Source organism: Falco punctatus (genome assembly GCF_963210335.1).
Source record: "Falco punctatus genome assembly, chromosome: 9".
NCBI lineage: Eukaryota > Metazoa > Chordata > Aves > Falconiformes > Falconidae > Falco > Falco punctatus.
The window spans coordinates 41,535,084-41,547,556 of record NC_137589.1 but is presented as its reverse complement, the minus strand read 5'-3'; the positions used below and the strand labels follow the sequence as shown (position 1 = coordinate 41,547,556).

The 12,473-nt window shown below is 49.1% G+C and overlaps 1 protein-coding gene and 1 long non-coding RNA gene across 3 annotated transcripts; one reads left to right on the top strand and one right to left on the bottom strand.

Moving 5' to 3' along the window:
* Positions 1-2,755: 2,755 nt before the first annotated feature.
* Positions 2,756-8,930, top strand: LOC308069150. Of its 2 annotated transcripts, XR_013930296.1 has the most exons (4): positions 2,756-2,873; positions 3,767-3,923; positions 7,440-7,549; positions 7,933-8,930. It is a non-coding gene; the product is annotated as an uncharacterized lncRNA (long non-coding RNA). The 2 variants fall into 2 exon arrangements; XR_013930297.1 differs by lacking the exon at positions 2,756-2,873 and having other exon boundaries at positions 2,880-3,923.
* Positions 8,770-12,453, bottom strand: BLOC1S2 (biogenesis of lysosomal organelles complex 1 subunit 2). Its single transcript, XM_080400963.1, has 5 exons — positions 12,302-12,453; positions 11,342-11,458; positions 10,382-10,501; positions 9,815-9,919; positions 8,770-9,298 (listed from the first exon to the last, which is right to left on the bottom strand). The coding sequence occupies exons 1-5, from the start codon at positions 12,351-12,353 to the stop codon at positions 9,267-9,269; spliced, it is 426 nt and encodes a 141-aa protein (XP_080257089.1). The 5' UTR covers positions 12,354-12,453; the 3' UTR covers positions 8,770-9,266.
* Positions 12,454-12,473: the final 20 nt, after the last annotated feature.

The window sequence follows — 12,473 nt, the reverse complement described above, 5'->3', positions numbered from 1 at the left end:
TTGGGGAGGCTGGTTTTTGAATAGAGAAAATTGCAGAAACCAACAGCATTTTGATTTCAAGTACAGGCATTTGTAACTAGTATCTGTCATTCGGGCTTTTCTCCTAACCATGCCAAAATACAGCACGTGCAGTAAAAGTGTAAATCATGTTTTCCTACTCTACATGGTAACCGAGGAAGTGTAGAATACTTTGAGAAAGATGGGCTGCGTCAGAAAACTGAAGAAAGTGAGGGAAATGTGTTTAATATACTGCAGGTCATACAGAAGTGCAGAGAACCCAGGACAGGGTGGAGGGCACTGCCTGGGAGGGTCCTTTCTCTGTAGAATTCAGTGCCAAACAGCTAGCTGGTGTGCGTGCAGGGGGTCTGCAGGGTACAAGGACACAGACAGGTGAGACAGGGAAGACTGGTGGTTGCCTTGGCCAAAGACCCCTAGTCATTCCCTGTGTGAGGGCCTATACCAGCCACATAGTGACAGAGGGAAAATGAGAATTTGCAGGATTGAGGGGAAATTTCTGGGACATCTTTTCTACCTGTTGTGGTGGAAATCAGCCATGAAATGCTCTGGCAGCAAATGGTGGACTGATACATGACCTGCATCCCATGAGGAACAAGAACTTGTATGAGCTCACAAGCAGTTCCTGGGTGGCAGAACAACAGACAGTGCTTTCCTGGCAGGATACAAGAGCAGTGGCTTGGAAGGTAATATAAACGATGAACTTGTCAATGAATCAAAGCCAGAGTACACTCAATTAAAGTAAAATACATGTGCACCCCTGCCTGCCTCCCCTCAATTTCTCTGTGAAGTGGTGGCACCTGTCTGAATGAAGGTTTTGATTCTCTCACCCCTATCCCACTGCCAAAGCATGTAACAAGTTCTTCCAGTCTACTCCCGCTAGGGTTTCATGCGTGGGAGCACTTCTGCTGCAGCTCTCATCCCTGCCTCCCTTAAGGATGAGAGGTAGATCATTCCTTCCTCCCAGCCATCACCTTCTCCTGCACATATCACCTGCTCTGGAAATGATGGTGCCTAATGCATTCCCTCTCATAGACATGAAAGGTCTCCCCTATCCTTTGATCCTTTAAACTCATTTTGAATAGTGGAAAAAGGAGAACGTAAACTGTCATTTATTTTCCCCACCTAAAGGTGTGAAATATATGACGTTGCAATGAAAAATTGTCAGTAAAAAATAAGTACTCCCTTATGTGGCTTTCAAATAGCATTATTAAATTAAGTAAATCTCCCAGTAGCGCTAAGGCTAAAGATGCACAATAGCTCAGACAGCACAGCCACTAGAAGTAAAACAAGTATAAATTGGAACATACGAGACACATTGCACAGCCTATCTAATATTTCACAAGGACTTGGCAAGAAGGATATTTGATTTATCAGCGCAGATGCGTTGGTTAAACATTTCTTAATGAACTCAGTTAATCCAGGCATCAGCTGAAAGGGTCCAACATCAGACTTTCTAAATAGCTTTCCGTGAAAAGGGTGAACGTCTGTGACCTCTTTCAATGTGCCATGACCTCTTCCATTGTGCCTTTCAACGTAAGGTAGAACGACTCCTCAGATTAAAAGCTATTAAGGAACCACGATTTTTTATTATTTGATCCGGCAGTACCACCTGGCGGCCAAGCTCGGTACTGCAGCCCTGACGCCGCGCATGCGCGGTGCGCGTCACCCCTCGGCGCTGCCGGCAGTTGTTAACGGCATCGCGATCCCGCGCTGCCTGCGGGGTGGTGCCGCGGGCCCGCTGCCGCCCCCCGGTACGGAGCTGCCGCTGCCGCCCCCCGAGCGCCGCAGAACAGCAGCCCGGCGTTCGCGGCCAGCGCTGGCCCCCGCATTGCGCGTGCGCAGGAGCAGCATGGCGGCGCGCCGGGTGCGGGCCGTGGCGGCGGCGGGGGAGCGCCAGGAGCGCGGGGGAGGCGAGCGAGCCCCTGCGGCGAGGGTGGGGGGGACTCCTGCCCGCCGGCCGCCTGGGCTGGGGGCGGCAGGGGAAGCTTCAGCCGCCCGCTGCGTCAGGCTCCCGGTCCGCTGGCGGCGAGCCATGGCCGGGGGCTGAGGGGAGGGAGGAAGCTGAGGCGGGGAAGCAGGAGGCCGCCCCCGGGCGCGGCCGCCGGGCGCCTGCACAGCTCGCCAGACCCGCCGTCCCTGCGCGGCCCCGCTCGCCCCGTGCCGCTGCCCCCCGCTGCAGCATCTCCCCCGCGGCCGGGCCACAGCCCCAGGTGCCCCGGCGCTGCCCGGCCAGCCGGCCCCCCGCTGCCGCTCGGGAAGGGCTTGCGGCAGGAGCGGCTCCTGGCAGGGCCGAGCGGCGCCGGTCGCGGTCACTTGCGCTTCTGTCCCTTTGCGGGGGGCCACGCTGAAGCCGCCGAAGGCTGTTCCACCCCCGGGGATGCCGCGGGCTGCGCCGCCTCGGGCTGGCGGGGTTTGTTCCTGCCCGGCCTCGCCCCCCGCGGCGCGGGTGCGGGAGGGGAGCGGGGGCACGGCCCGGCTGCGGGCAGGAGCTGGGCCGGCCGGGGAGAGGCGAAGGAGAAGGAGCCCGGGGGCAGGCGGGCAGCAGCTGCCTCCTGCTGCAGGCACAGAGAGCCTGGCCCTGCGGGGGGGGGGGGCAGCCCGCAGCAGCCGGGTGCCACCCGCGGGGTCCGTGTGTCACCCACAGCCTGGGGTGGCCCCGGCGCGGGAGGGAGCGACGCGCCGTGTCCGGGAGGCCGCGTCTTGCGAGGAAGAGCTGTGAGACACCCGGGGGTTACCGGGGTGGGGGAGCCGAGCGGCCGGCGTTCTGCGGGAGGGAGGGAGGGAGGGAGGACCGAGGGGGAAAGATGCGTCTGAACTGTCACATTTTCACAGCGGTGCCAAAAGCGAGAGCTGTGGTGAGTCCGGGTCTGTGGGACCCTGTCTCCTCTCTTGTGTGCCCCAGGCCCCCCTTCCCCTCCTCTGCGCCCCCTCCCCTTCCCTGTGCCGCTGTGATTTTGTGTGTGTGTGTGGGGGGGGGGTGACCCAGGCTGGACCGAAGCTGCTTTTCCTGCTCCCCCTCCTCCGCTGGACAGGGGAGGCAAAATAGAACAAAAAGCTCACGAGTCGCGGTAAGGATGGGGAGAGCACTCAGCCATTGCCTTCGCGGGCGTAACAGGCTGAACTTGGGGAAATGAGTGCGATTGATTAGCAGTCAAGTTGGAGCAGGAGAATGAGCAGTAGAAGCAAATCTTCAAAGCACCTTTGCTCCAGCCCTCACTTCTACTGGGCTTAACTTTACTCCCAATTTTCATGTCTCCTCCCAGCAGGGGAACAAGGAACAGCAGCTGCGTCAGTTGATCGCACGTCTGTCTTCTTTCTCCTCCTCAAGCCTTGCTGTCCAAACCCATCGTGTTTTGATTCCCTGTAGCTCTCCGTTCTGTTCTTCTGCCCTGCTCCCTCTTACCTTGTGCCTTTATATCTCATTCTGCTGCTCCCTTCTCTTTTACTCTCTCTTTTGTCCTGCTCCCTCTCCTTCTCCCCTTTTCTTCATCCTGTCTCTGTCCTGCAGCCCATTGCTGGTTTTCCATTTACATCTCTGTCCTGATCTGTATCCATCTCTTTTTAGGTTTTCGTGGCCCCCCCCCACCTGCCTCCCCCCAATTTCTCTGGCCTGTTCCTGGTGTTCTTTTCCTCCCTGCATCTGTACATGCTGCTTGGGGTCCAGGGAGATGTCTGGAGGCGGGGGGCACCTCAGGAAGGTCTGTGTCCAAACAGGCACTTACTACTGTGGAATTCCTGACTTCCCCAGGCATGGGAATCTCCCAAGCCAACACCAGAACTGTTGTTTTCTTGGTGGTTTTTAAAGGTGACACCGTGAAAGGATGGGGTAAGAAAACCTGGTACCCTGAGCACATCATTTCCAGAGAAACATGTTGCCTATACACCTTCATTTGGGAGGAGGACAGGTGAGTACGTTAAGTGTTGACTTGTTTCAGTGCAGCTGTGCTTTTATTAAGAGGAATAACCTCCTCTGTTGAGAGTTAGGGTTTGCTTTTTTCTGAGAATTCTGCCTGTCTGTTCAAAGTTATTGATCTGCGTGCTTTTCCCTTGAGGAAAAGGACCACATCTCAGTCTTATTTATTCACTGTGGCGCGCTCCGTTATAGAATAAATTTCTCACCATAAAACTCTGGTGCTTCCAAACGGCAGCATGGTATCTGTAGTCCTGTCTCAAGGAACGCATTAATGGTGTTACGAATTATAAATAAGGTAGCTTCCTGCTGTAGGAAGACAGTGTGTTGGGTTTGAAACCTTTGGGTAGGACAGAAGGAGGTTGCCACCCTGGGTCAGTGGTGAGTGCTGGCATGTGTCGTCTGATCTAGAGTTGATGGCTGTCATCACTTTAGCTCTAGAATTACTTGGAGACCCAGGGAACTCCAGTTCCCTTAAGCTGCAACCTTGGAGCTTTTCCAGGCAGTGGGATGAAATTCCTGTCACAAGCTCTAACGCACCTTAAAGAGAAAGGAGGTACAGTTTGAGTTTTCTTCCATGTAGGCATCAGGGAGGTACAGCTCTGAGCTTAGTACTGGCTGCTACTAGGAGACGCTTTCAAGTGAACTGAGTGCAGCTCTGGATACCCAAAGCTGGACAGAGTTGGCAAATGCTGATGTAGAGTTTTGGTGGTAAACTTAACCAGCCTGTCTTAACAAGCAGGCATGTCCTTTGTTCGCAAGCACTGTTTAGTCCCACCTAGGCTTCCTGAAAGTTTGAAGGGCCGTGGTCACATCTTCCCTTGGTCACAATGAACAGTTGCCTGTGCAGATTAGCTTTTTAAGGAGCATGCTGTGGTTGTATTTTCTCTCTTTGGCTTTGCATTTGGGAAATAGTGTAACAGTTACAGCTCAACTGAAGGAGCACGATACCTCATGTGGCAGAGAAGGAGACGTGTTTTACTAATTTTTTGGTGTGTGTCAGTTTGACCCCAAAATGACATTGTGTCAAAGCTTGTGGCCAGGTTCCGCTGTAGATGTTGACTTGTGGTATGAATGACTCCCAAGTGTACTTTAGGAGAGCTCTGTTGGTGTAGATGTGCTGAGCAATCGTTCTGCTGTGTGTGTGCCTGTTCTGGTTTGCCTTCCAGGTATGAGCATGCAAAAGATAACTTGCAACTGTAGTCAGCCTTGCTCTAAAGTCAGAATGGTTTCTACTGCTGCCTGGATATCTGAGAGCCTCCTGAACGTTTCAGGCAGGCCAGGAGTTGTGCCCCAGTATTTCTGAGAGTCCACAGCTCTGCAGTTCTCTAGAGGAGCACTACAGGTAAGGCTGTAAGATCCCAGAGCTCTTTGCAAGTTCCACTAACGGAATTTCTTTGGATATATATTGGGATACATATGCCAGCTGAAAAGGTATTGTTTGCTTGTGTGCCCAGTAAACACAGATCACTTGGGTGGTCATGTACACTTGTCAATTACTGAGGAAATTTCCACCCATTGGATGGAAAAGGAAACAGTTCAGAGGCAATGTTAAAGGTTTGGGGTTTTTTTTGTTTGCTGTAAACCCTGGGGTTTTAGCATTTTGTTCCATATTGTCTGTTAAAGAAAATGTATTTTGAATTAAGAAATGTAACGTGCCAAAGCAGCTAAGTGGCAGAACCAGGCCTCGTCCCTAGCGTAGCCCTAATCCAAGGCTGGTTTAAAACCCAGTCCAGTTGATCAGTGGGAGAACAGAGAAACAACAGATGACCAATTTGTGGACACAAGTGCTCTCAAACACAGGTGTTTTTAGAAAAATTGGTGTATGTAAATAGGAATTGCTTGTTCAAAGACTAAGCGGGCTTGAAGGAGTGTGTGAGTTAAAGCAGGCAGAAAGAAGATCACGATCCGAGGAGGAGCTTGGAACCAAGGCAGAGACTGGAACCAAGGTGGTCAATCAACTGGGACAGGTGATAGATTTGCAGAACTGACAAGACCAAAGGAAACTTCTAAAAAACTTTGGACATTGACTAATGATTTTATAAGTGTATATAAGCTGTGCTGCATCCCTTTGTTCTTGGCCACCACCTCAGCGAGTGGCACAGCTCTGAGTTGTGATTAAAGCAAGCCCAGTGGTACCCACATCTATGTGAACTTTTCGTTAACACTGGGAGTCATCTCAAGACAGAGCAGGGCTGCCATATACCCAGTTTGATAACACGGCGTGGATCTGTGGAGTCTGTCTCCCATTGAGGGTCTGAGCATATAGTCCTCATCCAACGAGGGGCGTGGAGTTGTAACTCACTGGCAGTGTGCTGCCATTAGAGCATGGACTGTGTCCATGCCGTGTTCCCTTCTATGTCCGACACTTGATTTGGAGATTATCTGCCATGGCCAGAACTTACTTGGCTTGCTGCCATGTGATAGGACAAGACACTGGCACTTAGGGCTTGATACTATTTTGATCACATGGAGACAATCACAGTTCTCTAGACAGCAAATGGCCAGCTCTCTGTTGTAATTCCTTGGGATACAATTCTGTCACCCTTTCTGTGCTGGTTTTGGCTGGGCTGGAGTTAATTTCTTCATGCTAGCTGGTATGGTGCTACATTTTCGATTTGTGCTGGAAACTGTTGATAATTCAGGGGTGTTTTAGTTATTGCTGAGCAGCGCTTTCACAGAGTCAAGGCCTTTTCTGCTCCTCACCCCACCCCACCAGCAAGGAGGCTGGGGGTGCACCAGAAGCTGGGAGGGGGCACGGCTGGGACAGCTGACCAAAGGGATGTTCCATACCGTATGACATCATGCTCAGCATATAAAGCTAGGGGAAGGAAGGGGTAGACATTCAGAATTATGGCATTTGTATTATACATGATGGAACCCTGCTTTCCTGGAAGTGGCTGAAAACCTGCCTGCTGATGGAAAGTAATCAGTCGATTCCTTGTTTTGATTTGCCTGCCTGCACAGCTTCTGCTTTACTTATTTAAACTGTCTTTATTGTAACCCATGAGTTTTCTCATTCTTACCCGTACGATTCTCTCCCCTATCCCACTGGGGTGGGGAGGGGGTGAGCAGCTATATGGGGACTTGGTTGCCAGCCGGGGTTAAACCACATCACCTTCATCTTGGCCTCTGCACCTAGCTAGAGTGCAGGGCCAGCTGCATCCCTGCACTGGGGAAACAACCCCTTTGTGTGCGCACCAGCATCCACTCTGTCCCTCTAGCACCATCTTCCCAGAAAGAGCTGGTAATCAAAGAGATCACTAGGCTGGAAGATCAGTGGCCTTGTTTCAGTCCCAGAACAACCTGTCCTGATAAGCATTTCGGTGGCTGGGGAGCTCTAGATGATGTCCATCTATCCAGAACCATTTCCAACCCAAAGTGAACCTGTAAATTTTCTGTTCTTAGAGATGGGTAGAGGCCAGGGAAGGGGACTTACAGGGCATCAGGGATGAAGCTCCCAGCCACATGTAAGTGCTATATGTTATAATGAAAATCTTCATTTTTCCAGGGAAGAGAGGAGCTCCAAGCAGCACCCTCAAGCTTTTACATCAGCAGCCAAACATCTGTGATTCTCCTCCACAACGGCAAAGAGAAAGGATGATACTATTAAAAACATTGGTGAGTCTGGATGAATCCTGTCAAGCTCTTGGTATCATCTACAGATACATGAAACACTAGAGAAACAGGACTTTTAGACTGTCTACCATGTTGTGGTACCACTTCCCAACATCAGAGATCACCAAGCAGGCCACTGTTCAGGCTGCTGCTCACATGCCAGTCTCTAGGCACAAAGGTTTCACATCTGCCTGGCTAGATCCTCTCGTCCAGCAGAGCTGAGAACACACTAAATGATGATCTGTCATGTTTTAAAGAGGCTGCTGTTCTACACGTAAAATTTCCTCCAACACAGAAATGACAACTCATCTGTTGGTACCTCATCCTGTTGGGTTGGAGGACATTGCTTTCATAACGATACTAAAATGTCTCATTTGCTTTCACAGGTAGAAAAATCGCCAGTGAGCTAATGAGGGATTAAAGCATACAGATGCAAATGGCTGGATACCTCTGGGAGACTTATTCCTGTTCTATAAAGATGCCAATTCCAAAAAGGCTTTTCTTCAAAGTGAACTCAACCCTCTCTGAAATCCTAAATCAAGACCATATAGAATAGTATTTTCTATTTTAAACCCAGAATCTTTAAAGTCATGGTGAAGGCTGTCAAAGGTCATCTGCTCTACTGCTTTTAAACAGAACGAGGGAAAAGTACCCATTTTCACTATTTACAGTGGCTGTACACTGACTGACAGCGTTTTGATCTTCACCACGTTGGCACCTGACTAGAAATTCTAAACAGCCGGTAGGAAGTTTGAACTACTGCTTTCCTACAGCAGCACTTGTACTATCCTCGACTGCAACTCACTGAAAAGCCAGCTTGATCAATAGGTACAGGAAAAAAAAACAGTATTTGAATACCTGTTCAGTACAAATGGCTCTGTTAAACTGGCAATTTGGAACACTGTTTCATCTGGCAAAGCAGCAGCTTTTTTTGCTGGGCATGCCTCTTCAAAAACTAACGGGATCAAAATTCACTGGTAAAGCAGAGGAAGGATCTGCCAGGTTAACCGAGCACATGATAAAGCAATACTTCTTGCAATTTCACCTGAGGTCCAGACAGTCAAAGAATATAATTGCAGGAATACTTGACAAAGAGTTTAAAATGTTCTCTTCCATGGTCTCCACTAACTGGAAGTTTATTAACAGACCCTTTGGGGGGTTGGGCGGGGGAAGACAACTTACATAATCTTTCCAACAGGAATTTGAGATTCCAGAGAGACAAATGCAGCCAGTTGTTTTATTGCAAATTTATAGTACTTCATCTCTCTATTTCAAACAGATAAAGGTGGATACCAAAATGAAGTGTTTCCAACACCATGCTCGTGACTCCAAAGGCCCAGGTATCCTCTCAATGCAGAGCTCAATGAAGAAAAAAAAAAAAGAAGTTTAGGTCCTGCTGCTACTCTTTATAGATTATGGAGGGCATTTCCCAGATAGAGTATTTCATGTGGGACACAGGACTTGCACACAGATAGCCAATATCAACATATGGGTTAGGGACAGGTTTCTACTTTTCACTGCAGAAAACTGAGGCAACAGAACCTCTTGAGAAAAGGAAAATATTCAGTCTACTGAATACAGCCTACTATATTCAGTAGACGGAAGTTACCAGTCTTGATGTTAGCTGGAAGCAAATCCTTGTCAACATACAGAATTACTGTTGTGCAACTTAAACCAGTCTGACTCATAGCACAAATCCAACTTAAAGATTGTTGTAATTTCATCGTTTCTCCAGTTTTTTGTACTTGGCTTCTGCAGAAGGAAAAATAACAATATTTTAGGACTAGATAAGTAAAAGCTTTGAATCCTGTAAGCTGCTATACATCTTAAAATTCAAGTTAATTTACAGTAACACTCAGGGTCACTTTTTATTACAGCATTTAGGCAAATATAATTGTACAATAAAATTTTTTAAGAGCCAGGTGCTTGTCAGACAACTAATACTTGGGTTCCTGGTGGAACTGTATGAATCCCTCTATCTGCAGAATTAAACATTTGTCTTTAAAATTTGGGTCAGTGCATATTGTAAAAGACAAATCAAGCCTCACTAGTAAGTTGTAGTTCAATAACACCTGTACTTGTCCACCTCCATAAACTTGTTATATTAATCTTTTCCCAACACTTACACTTCACATAAGATGTTCATTGCTCAAAAGCGGCACAGGCAACTCGGCAGCTCATATTTGTTAAGTAGAGGAGATTTGCCTTTTTAAATCCCCTTGCAAGGGACTATGCTGCTACGTAGTAACAGTAGAGGACAACATTTACCAAGTTTTTTGGAATATGCGTCCAATTTATAAGCTGCCTGCTCCAGAGCTGCAACCTGTTCCTCGATTAGGTTGATTTGTTCCAGATATGGCTGAAGAGCAGCATCTTGAAAAAGGAGAAAAATCGTACCTGTCAGTTCTCAGTAATTCACTTCCAAGAATGATTCACACTTGAAACACAAGAACTTTTCATTACATTCTTCAATTAGAACAATTTAAAAGCTCCCTCCTTCCCCCGCCCCAAAATCAAGTGTCAGTACTGAGAGCCATGTCCTGGCTACAAGTAACAATACAATGTGAATCAAAAGAGGTGTTACTTTCCATCAGATCCAAAATTTGGGGTAAAAAAGGACATAAATTCAGATGTGTTTTCTCTTATGCTAGTCTACATCATGTGTATAGCTGTAAAGAAATACACAAGATCGGTACTGTATAGCAGCACATCTATTTCACTGCATTTTCTTTCCTTCATCCCCTAATGAAGAGTGAAATATATGACTCTCAGATGCTTCATTTCCCAAAACAACTGTACTGTTCGTTAGACCTCTACCTTATTCGGTCTACTTACATTTTTGATTTAAATCCTTCAGATTTCTACTGATGTTTATAGCAATATCTTTCATTTCTAGGTACTTCAAGCTAGTCAGCTTATTCATGTTTTCCAAGAGTTTGTAGTCTTCACTGGTGGCTTAAAAAGAACAGAGTTTGTTTTAATTAAAAGTTGATGTGGTTTGAATTGGGTGCAGACTCTTCAAGAGGACAAAGAGATTTCAAACCAATAGCTGAACATAACCAAGAATAGTATCACAGGTATTAGTATAATGCTCTACAAAAAGAAAGGTAATGTTTTGTGAATTGTAAAAATCAATTGGACTGATGAACAGCTATTCACTTGCAATTTGAAAGAAAAAATTACTGTTTCCTCACATTTCTACTCTTATTCTGTCATTTAAACACTTATGTTTACAAAGCTGACAGCACAAATCCAGACTGGAAATCTGTACCATAAACCCTTCAGGTCCATGCACATCAGTAGTGCTGTGGAGTGCTTTCGAAATTAGAGCCTATGGAATCCACTAACTTGAGCAGTGTACTTTGCTCCCATTAATGTTGCACAGCAGTTTATTCTAAAGCATGAATGTTGGAAATCACGCATGTGATCCTTGCTCTCACTCAGAGACAAAATAGCTGCATGCGTTCCACTCTCTACTGTGCTTCTCTTGTAGTCCTTCTTAACCTAGACCCCTTTCGTTTGTTTGTTTTTCCATGCACAAGCTTCTGCAAGACTAAAAAGAAGTATTTTTAAGTTGATGATATCCCGCTGAATTATCTGTGCTATTCCCAGACTTAATTAATATGATTAATACCAGTGTTGTTAGTTGTCTAGCAACATGCCAGACCTGAAAAGCCAGTCTTGCTGGATATGATCTAAATAGGTATAGTTTAGACAAACTACACAACAGTTTTCTTTAAAAGAAAATGAAAAGAAATAAAAACTTACCCGCAGGTCAGTATTGCAGTGCCTTACCTGTAAGTTCACCTGTTAAATAAGTGGCCATTTTGTTGAACATGTCTTTACAGAGTTCATTGATGTCTGCCTCTGCTGGTTCCTTAGCTTCCTCTGCTGTTTCAACAGCGGGATCCTCTGATCAGGGTACAGGCATGACAGGGTTAGGGAAAAGTTGGCAGGTACAGAAACACACCATCAAGATGACATGGGCCCGTTTCTTTCCCCTTAAAATTGACTACACCTACTTCCCATACAGGTTGTCTACCCTACTGAGGGGTAACAAACCTAGGCGGCTTCCTTGAAGTAGCATCAAGATTATTTCAAAATAAGACTTTAGGAAGCATTTAAGAGGAGACAGGCACCTGGCCAGACCACACTTGCAAGTATCAGCCATCTCCCATGCTTCAACGACAGGAAAGGAATCTGGGGACCACTTCTGGGTGACGGGCACAAGGCTACTGATGTGTATTTGTAGTCGCTGATTCAGAATAGAAGAACCGTCCCCCGGCCCGTTTCAGGAGGGGCCACAGGTCCCCGCCTGTGGAAAGCGACAACCGCCGCCTTTCTGCTGCAAACCCCTTTCCGCCACGGCTGCCTCTGCTCCGCTCCCCGCGGCTCGGCGGCCCCTCTCCCTCAGCCCGACGGGTCGCTCTTCCCTTCGCCGGCCGCTTGTGCCAGCCGGAATGCGAAGCTGCCCCGAGGCCGCGGCTCCCGGCAGGCGGCGCGGGGGTCGGCAGGCTCACGGGGGCGAGCCTCCGCCGGGCTCCGGGGGAGCCGCCCGCCGGCCGAGAGGCAGGACGCCATGGGCCCGCTCCGCACCGGCCCGCACGCCCCCCACCGCGGGGCGGCCGCTGCTCCGCCGGCCCGGCCCGGCCCGCCCCTCGTCGCGCCGGCAGCAGCGAGCGGGCCACAGCCCAGCGGCCAAGGGCCTACCTGGAGACCCCGGCCCCGGCCCCGGCCCCGACCCCGGCCCCTTACGCTTGGCGGGCCGCGCGGCAGCCTCCAGCAGACCCTCCGTCGCGGTCGCCATGGCAACAGGCCCCCTCCCGCGGCGCCCGCTTCCGCCTTCGACCCCGCGCAAGGCCGCGGCCCCGCCCCTCGCCGACCGGCCGCATGCGCGCCCGCGGGCGGGGCGGGGCGGGCGCTGGCG

What these genes read in the sequence shown, in the direction of transcription:
- BLOC1S2 (XM_080400963.1), bottom strand. Translation starts at nt 12,353, where the DNA reads ATGGCGACCGCGACGGAGGGTCTGCTGGAGGCTGCCGCGCGGCCCGCC. An exon ending in GAAGGATTTAAATCAAAAAT is followed by an intron (nt 9,920 to 10,381) that starts GTAAGTAGACCG and finishes TCCTTTTTCAAG; the next exon opens with ATGCTGCTCTTCAGCCATAT. An exon ending in CGCATATTCCAAAAAACTTG is followed by an intron (nt 9,299 to 9,814) that starts GTAAATGTTGTC and finishes TTCCTTCTGCAG; the next exon opens with AAGCCAAGTACAAAAAACTG.